This window comes from Drosophila pseudoobscura, chromosome X (assembly GCF_009870125.1).
Source record: "Drosophila pseudoobscura strain MV-25-SWS-2005 chromosome X, UCI_Dpse_MV25, whole genome shotgun sequence".
In the NCBI taxonomy this organism is placed as follows: Eukaryota; Metazoa; Arthropoda; class Insecta; order Diptera; family Drosophilidae; genus Drosophila; species Drosophila pseudoobscura.
The window spans coordinates 46,894,758-46,906,924 of NC_046683.1; the positions used below are offsets into that span (position 1 = coordinate 46,894,758).

At 43.2% G+C, this 12,167-nt stretch overlaps 5 protein-coding genes and 2 non-coding genes across 7 annotated transcripts; 3 read left to right on the forward strand and 4 right to left on the reverse strand.

The window, feature by feature from the left end:
• The first annotated feature begins 242 nt into the window (after positions 1 to 242).
• On the forward strand, positions 243 to 1,311 carry RpS12 (ribosomal protein S12). The gene is made up of 3 exons (XM_001353467.4): positions 243 to 397; positions 600 to 734; positions 935 to 1,311. Exons 1-3 carry the CDS (start codon positions 381 to 383, stop codon positions 1,200 to 1,202), a joined length of 420 nt encoding a protein of 139 aa, XP_001353503.2. The 5' UTR covers positions 243 to 380; the 3' UTR covers positions 1,203 to 1,311.
• LOC6900529 (small nucleolar RNA U18) lies at positions 456 to 526 on the forward strand. The gene has a single exon (XR_053219.2). It is a non-coding gene; the product is annotated as a small nucleolar RNA U18 (small nucleolar RNA).
• On the forward strand, positions 774 to 845 carry LOC6900530 (small nucleolar RNA U18). The gene has a single exon (XR_053220.2). It is a non-coding gene; the product is annotated as a small nucleolar RNA U18 (small nucleolar RNA).
• On the reverse strand, positions 1,307 to 2,992 carry Zmynd10 (zinc finger MYND-type containing 10). The gene is made up of 3 exons (XM_001353468.4): positions 2,028 to 2,992; positions 1,500 to 1,966; positions 1,307 to 1,430 (listed from the first exon to the last, which is right to left on the reverse strand). Exons 1-3 carry the CDS (start codon positions 2,886 to 2,888, stop codon positions 1,373 to 1,375), a joined length of 1,386 nt encoding a protein of 461 aa, XP_001353504.3. The 5' UTR covers positions 2,889 to 2,992; the 3' UTR covers positions 1,307 to 1,372.
• Positions 2,993 to 3,180: 188 nt separating this feature from the next.
• On the reverse strand, positions 3,181 to 4,296 carry LOC4813843 (matrix-remodeling-associated protein 7). Its single transcript, XM_001353469.4, has 2 exons — positions 3,893 to 4,296; positions 3,181 to 3,811 (listed from the first exon to the last, which is right to left on the reverse strand). The coding sequence occupies exons 1-2, from the start codon at positions 4,022 to 4,024 to the stop codon at positions 3,422 to 3,424; spliced, it is 522 nt and encodes a 173-aa protein (XP_001353505.2). The 5' UTR covers positions 4,025 to 4,296; the 3' UTR covers positions 3,181 to 3,421.
• On the reverse strand, positions 4,159 to 6,890 carry LOC6900532 (uncharacterized). The gene is made up of 3 exons (XM_002134881.3): positions 6,487 to 6,890; positions 6,058 to 6,419; positions 4,159 to 5,999 (listed from the first exon to the last, which is right to left on the reverse strand). Exons 1-3 carry the CDS (start codon positions 6,506 to 6,508, stop codon positions 5,934 to 5,936), a joined length of 450 nt encoding a protein of 149 aa, XP_002134917.2. The 5' UTR covers positions 6,509 to 6,890; the 3' UTR covers positions 4,159 to 5,933.
• A 1,512-nt stretch (positions 6,891 to 8,402) lies between these two features.
• CycH (cyclin H) lies at positions 8,403 to 9,827 on the reverse strand. Its single transcript, XM_001353470.4, has 5 exons — positions 9,400 to 9,827; positions 9,138 to 9,339; positions 8,854 to 9,082; positions 8,683 to 8,794; positions 8,403 to 8,615 (listed from the first exon to the last, which is right to left on the reverse strand). Exons 1-5 carry the CDS (start codon positions 9,711 to 9,713, stop codon positions 8,498 to 8,500), a joined length of 975 nt encoding a protein of 324 aa, XP_001353506.1. The 5' UTR covers positions 9,714 to 9,827; the 3' UTR covers positions 8,403 to 8,497.
• Between the last annotated feature and the right edge of the window lie 2,340 nt (positions 9,828 to 12,167).

Here is a 12,167-nt window from a genome sequence, read left to right on the forward strand (position 1 = left end):
AGTATTAAGAATACACCAGTTAAATAGAAAATTGATTCATCAATCGTATAAAATTAAGTAGGCATGGCTAAATGTTCTATATAGCTAGTAATATTCGACGGAATATCAAAAGCGAGGAATATTTAAAATATAACTTGAATTCATCAGTATATTTACGGTATATTTTTCAAATGAGATGGTATGTTTCAGTATATTTCTGAGGGTTGGAGGGTATATTTGATCGATAAGTCCGCGGTCACACTCTTTCTTTCCGGTTGTTCTAAAGGTGCGGATGTGTATAAAATTCGTGCCGTCTTAATTTGCCGAAATACTTGGCATCCTAACATATTATCTTTTTTTTATTGTTCATTACAGTGAAGTGAATCCTCAATCGCTAAAATATGGCCGACGTTGATGTGTAAGTCGACATTTAGTGGGTCGGAAATGGAAATTTATGCCTTTGCCCGATATTTGGGTTTCTGATGAAATTAATTGGTCCGTGTTTATGAATTTACATTGATTATAAATTCTCCAATTGCTGACAAATCAAGGCTAAATTAAGTTTTCCGCGCTGTTTCTGTAATAAAGTAATTTATGCTTAAATTCACGCGTTATTGCAGTGATGTGCCCTCCGCAGCCCCCGTCCTCGATGGCGCCATGGACATTAACACTGCCCTGCAGGAAGTGCTGAAGAAGTCTCTGATTGCTGATGGTCTCGTGCATGGCATCCACCAGGCCTGCAAGGCCCTGGACAAGTAAGTAGACCAAGTCTCGAGCTGGCTGTCCCGCGAGTGCCTCTGATGAAATTAATTGGTCCGTGTTTATGAATTATCCATTGATTAAAAACCTTCCAATTGCTGAGCACATGTCCGGCAACCGGCCAACCGGTTTTCGCCACTGCGCGAGCCCACCAATCGTTTTTCTAACCTATTTTCACCTCCATTTCTTTGGACAGACGTCAGGCCGTTCTGTGCATTTTGGCCGAGTCCTTCGATGAGCCCAACTACAAAAAACTGGTCACTGCCCTGTGCAACGAGCATCAGATCCCCCTGATCCGCGTGGACTCGCACAAGAAGCTCGGCGAATGGTCCGGCCTGTGCAAGATCGACAAGGAGGGCAAGCCCCGCAAGGTGTGCGGCTGCTCAGTGGTGGTCATCAAAGACTTTGGTGAGGAAACACCCGCTTTAGATGTGGTTAAGGACCATCTCAGGCAGAACAGCTAGATCACATGCTGTCCCCTGTCTGTTGAATGAGAGACTACGTGAGAGTTTTTTATGCTAATAAAAATAAAAACGTAAAAAATCCATTAAATAAAAGAAATTTACCCTTTTACATTTTTGGAATGTTCTATATTAACGAAACTATATTAACTGAAAAAAGACGAAATATCAAATTAAGAACTGTCCAGGCAGGCAGTCTTGTGATTTGCCCAGTCCTTGAGTTGGCACTCACTGCAAAGAAGCGGAAGAAGATTATAATGTGAGTAGGGCTGATTTCTGATGGAGAATCTCAGGGCTTACCGCGAGCAATAGTGGACCTTCTTGCAGTTGGCGCACATCTTTTTGGCCAAAACCAGGCAAGTGGCGCACTTTTTTATCTGCTCTCCTGATGCCGTGTCGCCTCCAGCCCCAGAATCCGGTTGGGACACCGGATTTCCCTCCTGCACGTTCAGATCGGCCATATTCTGCTCTAGTTCGCACAAGAGCTCTGTGCCGTAGGCAGCACTCAAGCGGCTGGCCAGGTCACAGATCTGCTTCTTGTCCCGGCTGAGAAACAAGGAATCCTGGGCCTGGGCTATCTGATAGAAGCCACCTTCGCGATCAACCTCCTTGGTCAGGTCGTTTTGTATTTGGGGCAGATCTTCCAACAGAAGAGGCTGCAATTTGGCCGTTGTATTGCCGCTGAGGGTCAAGCGGCTAAGGAATTGCTTCAGCCCAATGAGCACGGGCAACTGGTCCAAGAGGGTTTCGTGCATTAGACCCAAGAGCTGCGGAATATAGAACAGTCATTCAAAGCAGACATGGAGTGGGACACTCATCAGTCTTCACCTTCGACAGCTGCTTGCAACGCGCCTCGTTCAGCTCGTAGTTCTCCATGACCTGGGGATTGAGAAGCAACTGATGCACACAGAACCAGGCCTGGGCCTCGGGCTTGACTATCTTGGCGGCATCCTCCACATTGGTCCACTTCTCGTCGATAAACTTCTGTAGCCCCTTGCTGGTCTTACGCTGCCAGGGACGGAAGCAGAGCACATCAACCATTAGCCAGGGGATGTCGTGGGTAAACAACATGCGACGAGCGGCGCTCAGGTGAAACAGCGACACGTTGTCGGCCAAGTAGTTAAGAATGGAGATGGAGCGTAGGCCGATCTTGTATACGAAATTGCGCTTCTGGCGCTCCAGCTCGGTGAGCACAGCTTCGTCAACGTCCACCTTTGACTCGTTCTCGTGGTAGCCCATGCTGACGAGCCCAATCACCTGGGCCACCGAGTGGCCACAGTAGTCGATGAGATCCAGCACCGATTCCTGCAGCGTCTCACAGCCACTGGGGTGGTAGAGGCACATGTCCAACAGAGCCACCAGCGCCGCCTCATGGTACATCACCGTGTAGATGAGAAATGTAGCCTGGGGATTCGGGTCGATCTCCAACAGATGCGGTAGCACCCGAGTCTTCCACAGATTCACGCAGAAGGCCTCGTGTATCAGCAAGCGCAGCTTGTCCCGTGAAATCAGGAACTCTTTGACCTCCTCTTCACGGTTCTGGGACGCCTCGTAGGCCGCCTGCTGGCTCAGCTTGATGACCATCTCGTGGACCTCGAGCCATTTGCTGCTGCCAACGTCGCGCACCTCGAACGCGCGAATACTCTCAACGAAAAAGTAAAGCTCCTCGGGATAAACAAAGTTTACCATTTTGTTTCCTTGCGATTAAAAAATATTTTCCTCTAAATTTTTGTTGTTTCAACTGTGCCCAGGTCTGGCTGACTGATTTTTGGAGTACGAGTCAGGTAGGTAAGCAAGTATTTGAGGTTGCCATAGCAGGCAGCGGTTACTATGATTTCGTTTTCTAACAGGAAGTTCAGCTAGGGATGTTAAAACACGGAGGTCTTGGCAGGCCTTGAAGCGAATCAAATGCTCCTTGCCATCGTTGCCATTTCAGTACAGTACAATCAGTCGGGTTATTAACAAACAAAAATCTCAAAACTTGTACAACATTCCATTCTTTATCCGACAAATACTTTTGGTAATGTAATGCAACTACAGGTATATGTATATGTAAATACATATCATCTATTAAGAACTAAGGAACGTGATTTTTAACTAATATGTAAAATTAATCTAAGAATACTTTAAGTAAACCGACTTAAATAAAACAAGGAGACTTTCAAGCATAGATCACACAAGTTTCTACTTTCAGGTAAGCTGAGCATTCCACTCCACTGGGCTTAGCGATACAGTCGCACTTGTTCATCGAGATCCTGATCGCTTATGCGATCCTTTAGATTCAGTTCGGCCTCTTGCTTACGCAGCATTTCAAAAATGGCCGCCAGCTGCTCCCTCTCAATGCGACGCTCCTCCATGATCTGGTCGGCTGTAAGGGTCTTCTCGAGATTGTGCTGGATGTGTTTGGTTTTGAACTTTCCCATGAGATGACTGTAGTCCTGGCCGGGCTGATGATCCTCAATGAGCTCCATGTCGCTCTCACTTGTACGCTCCTCGAAGGCCTCGTCGTCATCCAGATCCAGTTCATCATCCTCGTCCTCACGACGCGCCCTCAACTCGGAATCATCTTCGTCATGCATTTCATCGGGGCCCAGTCCCTCGTCCTCCAGTTCCTTCATGACGTACAAATGTGTTTGTATATGTGAGCATATTGAAGAATACCCTATTGCGCTGCATGATTTGAGTGCACTTACGTTTTTATCCTTGAAGAAGTTGGCAAAATAAAAGGCCACCAAAACGCACAGCAGGAGAGTGGTCAGGGCGACCGAATAGTGACCGGGTAGGCCCAGGAAGAGGCCGTCCAGCGATGACAATATTTCGTTCATTTTCCCCCCAATTTATTGTTTATTTTTATTTATTTATTTTTTTTTTTGAGGGCTTAAGTTACCAAGCTACCCTTGAGTAGCGTGGGATTACTTGACCACCCGCTTTTTTTAAGGTGTTGGAGTATCGGTAATAGTTTTACATCAATTTCGTCGATCAAGTCAATTAGTGTTTGGTACGCACTGAAGTTCTCTTTTTCAAAGAATTTGTAAATATCATATTATACTTTCTTAGAGATGGGAAAGTTTTGCCTTGTCTTGTACTTGGTACAAGGGCGTTATCGATACTATCGCATGCATCACCTATGTTACTAGGAACTACATGCATTTTGGCGAGTGTGTGCCTATCAAATGCGTTACCGTCTGTTGATTCTTTAATCTTTAAGTTTAGTTTTATTTGGGAAGCACGGTTTGGAAGATGTTGAGCGCAAAAGCGAGAGAAAACCTCCATCGAATGGCTCTCCCGCGCTATGTAATGGAACGCATTGTTCAGTTGCTCCTCCCTCAACTGGAATAAACAACTTCAACGAATGCCGGTTAAAAAGATGCCAAAATTTCGCATTTTCGATGTTGAGTACTATGAGGACCAGAAGGACCAGGAACAAGAAAATAAGTATGAACCACATCCGATCGAAGACCCCGAGATATGCGAGTCTGAAGGAGAAGACGAAAGAGAAGAACGTGGCCCCTACTTGTCCGCGAGCACTTTAGTGGTTTTAGTTTGCCCGCTGAGCGTGATGTTCCAGTGGGCAGAGGAAGTGGCACCAAATACCATCAAAGTTTTGACATTTCATGGTCCCAATCGCCATGACATCAGCTTAGAGGAATTCAGAAGCCACGACTCAGTTATAACCTCGTACCATCCATGGTCAAAAACATCTAAGCAAAGAAACACGTTCCATTAAATAATAGCTGATCTGATATGCTACTCACCTTAACCATAAGACAGGGATGGCAGCAAAATTGACGAAGGCGCAGAAACAGCACCAGAATAACGATTTCCTTCACCCTTTTTTGTGGATTGTAGCCAAGTGATCGAAGGAATTGCTCATATATTTTTGTTCAATATACTTTGTGATTTCAGGCTTCGATAGTTGTACATCTGCCAGCTGTCAAGGCAGGCAGTAGCGGCATGTCCCCGGAAGCCTGCAACTGCTGCCTGGCACGACGCAGCATCAAAGGCTTAATAAAGAAGCTAGGGCGAAAGAGACCGTGCCCCCGCTCAGCATCATCTTCCGCTGTTTTAGATGCGTGAAGTGCGGTACGTTCAGGAAACGCAGCAGTGGAATGACATCGATGGCCCTGTTCTGGACAGGTGTCCCTGTCAGTGCCCAGACAATGTGCGAAGAAGAGAAAGACGGACTTGAAGCAGCTAGTCCTAACGTTTCTTATTCCACTGGACGGCCAGCAGGCGGGAACTATTGGCAAGATTCCCAACCTCTGAGGCGACGGTATGGTACGAGGTTATAACAGAGTCGCGGCTTCTGAATTCCATCAAGCTGATGTCATGGTGATTGGGACCATGAAATGTCAAAGCTTTAATGGTATTTGGTGCCACTTTGGAAGCCACTTCCTCTGCCCACTGGAACATCACGCTCAGCGGGCAGACCATTAAAGTGCCCGCGGACCACTTTCATCTTCTTCGTGTTCTCCTTCAGACTCTAATATCTCGGGGTCTTCAATCAGAGGTGGTTCATACTTATTTTCTTGTTCCTGGTCTTCGTGGTCCTCATAGTACTCAACATCGAAAATGGGAAGTTTTGGCATCTGTTTAACCGGCATTCGTTGTTTTTTGTTTTGAGCTTCTTTGTCTCCAGAGGGGCCAAGATTAGGGAAATCATTCTAAGAGTCTTTCCTAGCTCATGCGTCTTCCAGGATGCCGCGAGTTTCCTGCAGTTCTGCTTCTGATGCTTTAGCAAGTCCACAAGCAGGACCGGGGACTGCTCAGAAAGCTGAACGCCAGTGGGTCGTAGATGATCTGTGATATACAAAAATACAGTCATATACGTCGAGAAATCAGTTGATTATTGTTTCACCTTTCGAGTGGAAATAATGTTCGCCTTGTGCTGATAGAATTGATCGGGAGTGGCGCCAGCTTTGTTCCGATGGCGATTCAGACCCGAAAACAGATTGGCCCATTGCGGCTTCACGTTCTCTTGAGGCTCGGAATTACCGGTCTGCTCCTTACTTACTCGCGGAGTCTCTAGAATATCGCCATTTTCTATCAAACGATCGTTGCCTTCACTATTAGATGCTCCTGTTTTAGACGCCCCTTCAGGCTCCCGCTTACGCCGCTCTAAAGCAAGCAACTTCTTTACAAGCTCGTCGAATTTCGACATCGTCTTCTCATATTCCGCACTACTGACCTCCAATATAACATCTGCATCATTGGCATACTCTGAAAGGTTATACAAATAGGTTGCATCGCACTAAGAGGTGAATAATGTTTGTAATTAATTACTTACCGCTACTAAAGTCTAATTTCATATCCTCCGACTCCAATTCATCGAACGAGGGCACCGGCTGATTTTCTAGTTAATCGTAATTTTCAACTGCGTCGAAGCATGGTAACAACGATTGATACCATGATTTTCATCTTCATCGGAGAAGTCTCCTATGTCCCAATTATATACGGGAGTTTTTAAGTTTTGTTGTTGGGGCGGCCGTTTGCGTTTCTGCGTTTGTTGCACTTTGCACCATAGATCACCACAAAACACGAAAGCAATCCTATCCGCACGTACCTCCAAATTTGTATTCAACTTTGTATTCTCTTTTTACTGAATAAGTATGGCTGTTACTGATTTAACAAACAATTGACCGCCAACTTGTTAGTTTTTTATGTTTACATTTGCTCAATTTATTACATGGCAACTACATGCCAACTACACATTTGCTACACAATGGGAGGAAAAGCGGGTAAGGATAATGGGCAAAACGGCCCAGAAAATGCAACGCATGCAAGGTAAAATCCACCCTTTTTCCTAACATATCCTGAAGTCATAGAGCCGATTTTATTTCCACACCCGAGGTGAGGTTCGTACGAGCCCTGCAATTTTCCTTGGCTGACAAATTATAGAATTTGTTAATACTTCCAACGCAGAACTAGATAGGCGTCAGATTGACCAAGGGATGACAGAGGGTTTCCGATACATTCAACAATGAAGATTCCTCACCTAAACATTCAAAGTCATTACAACAAAAAACAGCTCCTCTCAATGTTCCTAGAAAACAACGCAATAGATATTGCCATTCTCTTAGAGATTTTGGTGCTTAACAATGCGGACTGCACCATTTTGGATTATAACTTTTTCTGCAAGCCCAGAGAGAACGGCTACGTCGGGGTAGGCATCTACATTAGGAAAAACATTCAATTCAGCAATTAAAAAATAGAAATCGATTTGGAAATTTAAGGAATTAAGACATTAAACCTCAAGAGCAATAGTAATATTTTTAGCATATGTATATGCAGCGCCTTCAAAATTCAAATCGGGCACAAAAAGGTTTTTGAGTTTGCAGCTTCGCTTGCCTCAATAGTGGGCGTGGCGTGACGCCCACGTCGTCTATCTGGGGAAATGCGGCCTATGATCGCAACGGTCGCGCGATTTATCTGCCAGGAGCCCAACTTAATTGCCTGTTCTTGACCTTTCTTTCTCGAACTACAGAAATGGAAGTATTGACAGGCAAGTCCTTAAAATAAAAACAGAAACCTTAAAAAACACGGTCACAAGTACGGCAGAACAAGTACCCTACAAAAATGTAAGGAACAAATGGACGGACGTGGATGACAAAAACTTCCTCAATATGGTTAAAGTAACCCCATCCATGTCAATTAGTAGGTCTCCAGAGAAAATTCTTCACCCCCTGTTTGAACCAGAAGACCCGGAACCCCGGGAACTGGAAGAACTCATAGGCTTCCTACAAACCAGGAACCCTAATTCCGCTAGAGGCCCCGATGACATCTCTTTCAGGATGCTTCAAAAGCCACCGATTGTGAAAACAGGAATTTTTTGAAATTACAAATATGGTATGTCTGAGTGGCGTCATCCCTGAAGTCTGGCGCAGGATAAAGATGGTGCCCATCCCCAAGAAGAAAGCAGACTCTACCTCCTTCTAAAACCAAAGGGCCATTTGTTTTTAAATCCATGGAGGGGTTGATAAAGTTGAAGTTGGACCGAGCACATAGCAAACTGTGACCTGCTAGGTCCTATGCCTTCAGGAGAAACAGGTCCACGGCGCTGAGCATCAACGACCCTATCAATAAGCCAGTGTAGCTGTCTCAGCCCAAACCTTTTCCAACTTTACATCCGAACTACATGATTTTGTTGACCGTAGGCGACGAGCGAATGCCAAAAGATATAGCGCCCCAAAAATACCACAAAAATGGATGAATTGGTGAATATTTATTTTTGCGGTATCTGATGTATGAATAAAAATCTAACAAATTCGAAATAAGCGATTTCATTTTGTATATTCTATTTATTGGCTGGTATTCATAGCGGAGGTGTCCGAGCTCACATCAGCAATATGAAAAGAGGCATCCTCAGCGGGAATATCGTCCTCATCAGTGTACATTCGCCGTAAGCGCTCCTTATACCTGTTGAAGGATTGACCAGCATATTGAGAATGTTAATTTATAAAAGGGGGTATCCATCGAAGCTTACAGTTCACTGTCTGGGTTATTTGCCTGATTGCGGCACTTATCTAGTTTTTTTTCGATGGCTTTGACCTTATCCCGATCGGGTTGCTGGTACTGTTTGACCATGATACGGATTTCTGTTGTAACATAACATGTAAACAAAGTTATTGGGATCGCAGTTCGCCACAAAACTTACTTCGTACGGCATCAATAAGACTTGGCAGCTTATCCCGCGCTGACACAAACAGCAAATCAGTCACATAGCTGTCCAGATTCTCCTGCTCTCGGCTGGCCGCATGCAGCACAGCGGCTAGGCCGATCTGTGACGGTGTATGCAACAGGCAGGCATCCGTGTAATAAGTGGAATCGATGAAGCTTTCAATATGTGGACGTAAACGATCCGGGTTCTGCATATTGCTCCGAGTCTAAGGCAAAAGATTAGATGGACATGGTTTATACGATGTTATTTAATTTTCTGACCTTTATGTCTATAAGAAACCCCTCAATGGGTCTGAACGGATTGTGTATGGTAAGGTAGTAGTTCAGTTGGCCAATCAACAGCAGCTCATTAGACAGCACAATGTCTGTGGCTTTGTTCCGGTCGCCCTTGATATTGTTGACAAACTGACTTATGGACACGTTAAACTCCTCCACCTTGCAGGCAACGAACACACAGGTGGCTCTGTGAACCAAATGAGCAGATTAGGCTATTCTCTATATCTTTTTAGTTGAGTATTCTCACAGTATTTCCTTGGGATGATAGTCCATCGGCGTATTGTTCAGATAGAAACGCTTGAAATAGTGAAATGCGGTGCCCACCACACATTTGGGCATGGGCGGATCGAAGCGTCGGCAAAAATCAAACAAATAGACTTCATATTGCTTCAGCAGCAGGCGCTCCTCCGCCGGCGTGAGAAAAAATTCCTCTAGGTCGCTATCCTGACACTCGGAGTCGTGCTCTCCAATGTACTTGGAATTCTGCTCCACACGAAAGGCCAACAGCTGCGACTCATTGGCAAATGTCCAGGATTTTTTCTGCGAGCTCACAGGATACATGATGCACAACTGATATTGTTGGATATTAATTTCAACAAATTGCAATATTTTGATTTGTTGTCTTCGTGGTCCCGCTCATTGTACACAGTGTGACGGTGACATACGGTCTGACCGTCAGAAATATACCGAAATATACCGTGTCATTTTCAAAATATACCGCAAATATACCAATGACACAAGAACGAACTTAGCCCACTTAACGCCCGCCTTTTTAAATATGTGAACAACTTTAGTTAGATCTATAGTTTGTAGTTAGTAGATCCATCCTATCCTTCCTATGGTTAAACAGTTAAAAAAAACGGTATCTTCATAATTTTCGTGGAGAGTATTATGATGTTCACTGGTCTACAATGGGTTAATCGTTCTCTGTCCTGATCAAAAAATCGGCTATGCCAGCTGGCTAGGAAAATGCAATAGTGAAGAAAAATGTAATCTCATTAAAGCAGTCGAGTGAAAGCTGATTATAGTATATGGATATTATAATTTATTAATTTTCTACCAGTCAGTTTATTAATTTATAAGGAGATCAGAGTCTGACCTAGTACTCTTCCGCAAGCGAAATATATGACAAATTTTTTCGAAAAAATATACCGTCGATCTGAGTACTAGGCTTCATGGCACAGTACCGCATTTTATAATTTCAGAGTATGAATTTATCGTTTCTCTTCTGTTGCTCCACACACAGACGATAATGTTTTACGTGAAGACATACATACATATGTAATAATAGCTACTTACATATGTATATTTATCTTACCTAACAAATTCAGGTAGATCTGTATGTGATAATGATCAAAGATCATTATCCAGATTCTATGATGGAGAAAAACGTTTTTTTTCCCAGCACCCATCCACCCAGCACCCACAAACGGATGTCACTACAGAATACAGACTAGAATTCAAGATGCAGATTATCATGGGAAAAAGCATAGAAAGCATATGAAGATACGTTATCAATATAGGGTGACACCAACATCGATCATACCTTGGGCAATGTCCTCTATAATCAGATGAAGCTTTTCTGTGTAGCCGCTCACAAATAGACGACGACCATTGCACTATGGTCCGAACGACCACTTTTGTTGGCCAAAACCTAATTTTTCAAAGTCAAAACTGAAACCTGGTTTTGATCGCTCTGCATTAGAAAAAGATCGACCATTAAATCTGCGTACCAGAAATTTCCATAGATGGCGCCACATTCGCAAAATCAGCTGTGCAACCCAACTGTTTTTATAGTAAAGCACGTGAAGGGAAAAAGTGGCAAATTAATAACCACTTTAGATATCTCAAAAATTGAAAAACGCCAAGACGTGATTAAATTTTTTTTGATGAATCTTAATCTGTCGGGTTCTTACTACGTGTTTTGAGTTTTTAACTGTCTCTAGTAGTTCTGATGTCTTCGTAATTGAAGGTTAAAGTGAGGCCTTCAACATGTGCCAACTTGTAATGAAAACTAATTTTTGAAAAGGTGTACAAAGTGAGTCCTACCTAGTCCCACCCTGAAACCTTTTCTGTGTCGTAGATTAATAAATTCTTTTTGAAATGTATATAGTTAGAAATGCCACTTTTTACCACAATTCTTGGAATTTGCATTAATAGAGCATAACCTCAAATTCGAAAATGCAGATTTGTTTGCCGAATGGAATTCAGAGAAGGGTAAAATTATCAATTATTTGAAAACGGAACTTAAGGCGACATATCATATGAAATTAATAAAGCTTTTGAAGATACCAGCAAGAAAATTTGTTACCGTTTGGCAACATACCGGAACAAATGCCGGTAAAATTCAAAGATGTTTGAACGAAAATATGTGGATTGGCCACAAGTCTTTGTTATAATACATTTATCTTTATGTCCAAATATGCTAACTAAGTTCGTAAGGCTGTACAGGACCCAGTCGGAAAGCCGGCACATATCTCACTTAACGAGGCGTTAACCTTGCTTCTAGACAAGGATTTCGGCAATAATTTACGGAAACCTTTAAACGATTTTATTTTTATTTAAATCAAAATTTTTTTTAGTCGTGCAATGCCGTTTTCTTAAATAAAATATGCTTAATACTTTTTTTCACTATAACTAAAAATTTAAATATGCATTATTAAAAAAAGGGGCGGTGCCACACCCATTTTTTTTCTTAAATCCATTTCTTATTGATTATATGTATCCAATACAAAAAACTAAATGAAAAAATCTTGTTCCGTTCGGGAGTTATTAATTTTGGCCAACAAAAGTGGTCGTTCGGACCATAGTGCATTGTCGCTGACACTGTATTAATAAGTGAGGTCGGTACTTTCGGCGAGTTTCAGTTCCTCGTCCAAATAGAGCTTCACCAATGAAACGAACAAGTCGCGCATATCAGCACTGCAAGATAAACAGATGGAATGCGATGATCATCAAGAAAGAGTTGGAGATTGTAAATAAAAATGATAGGAAGGCTTACTTGCAGCGTCGATT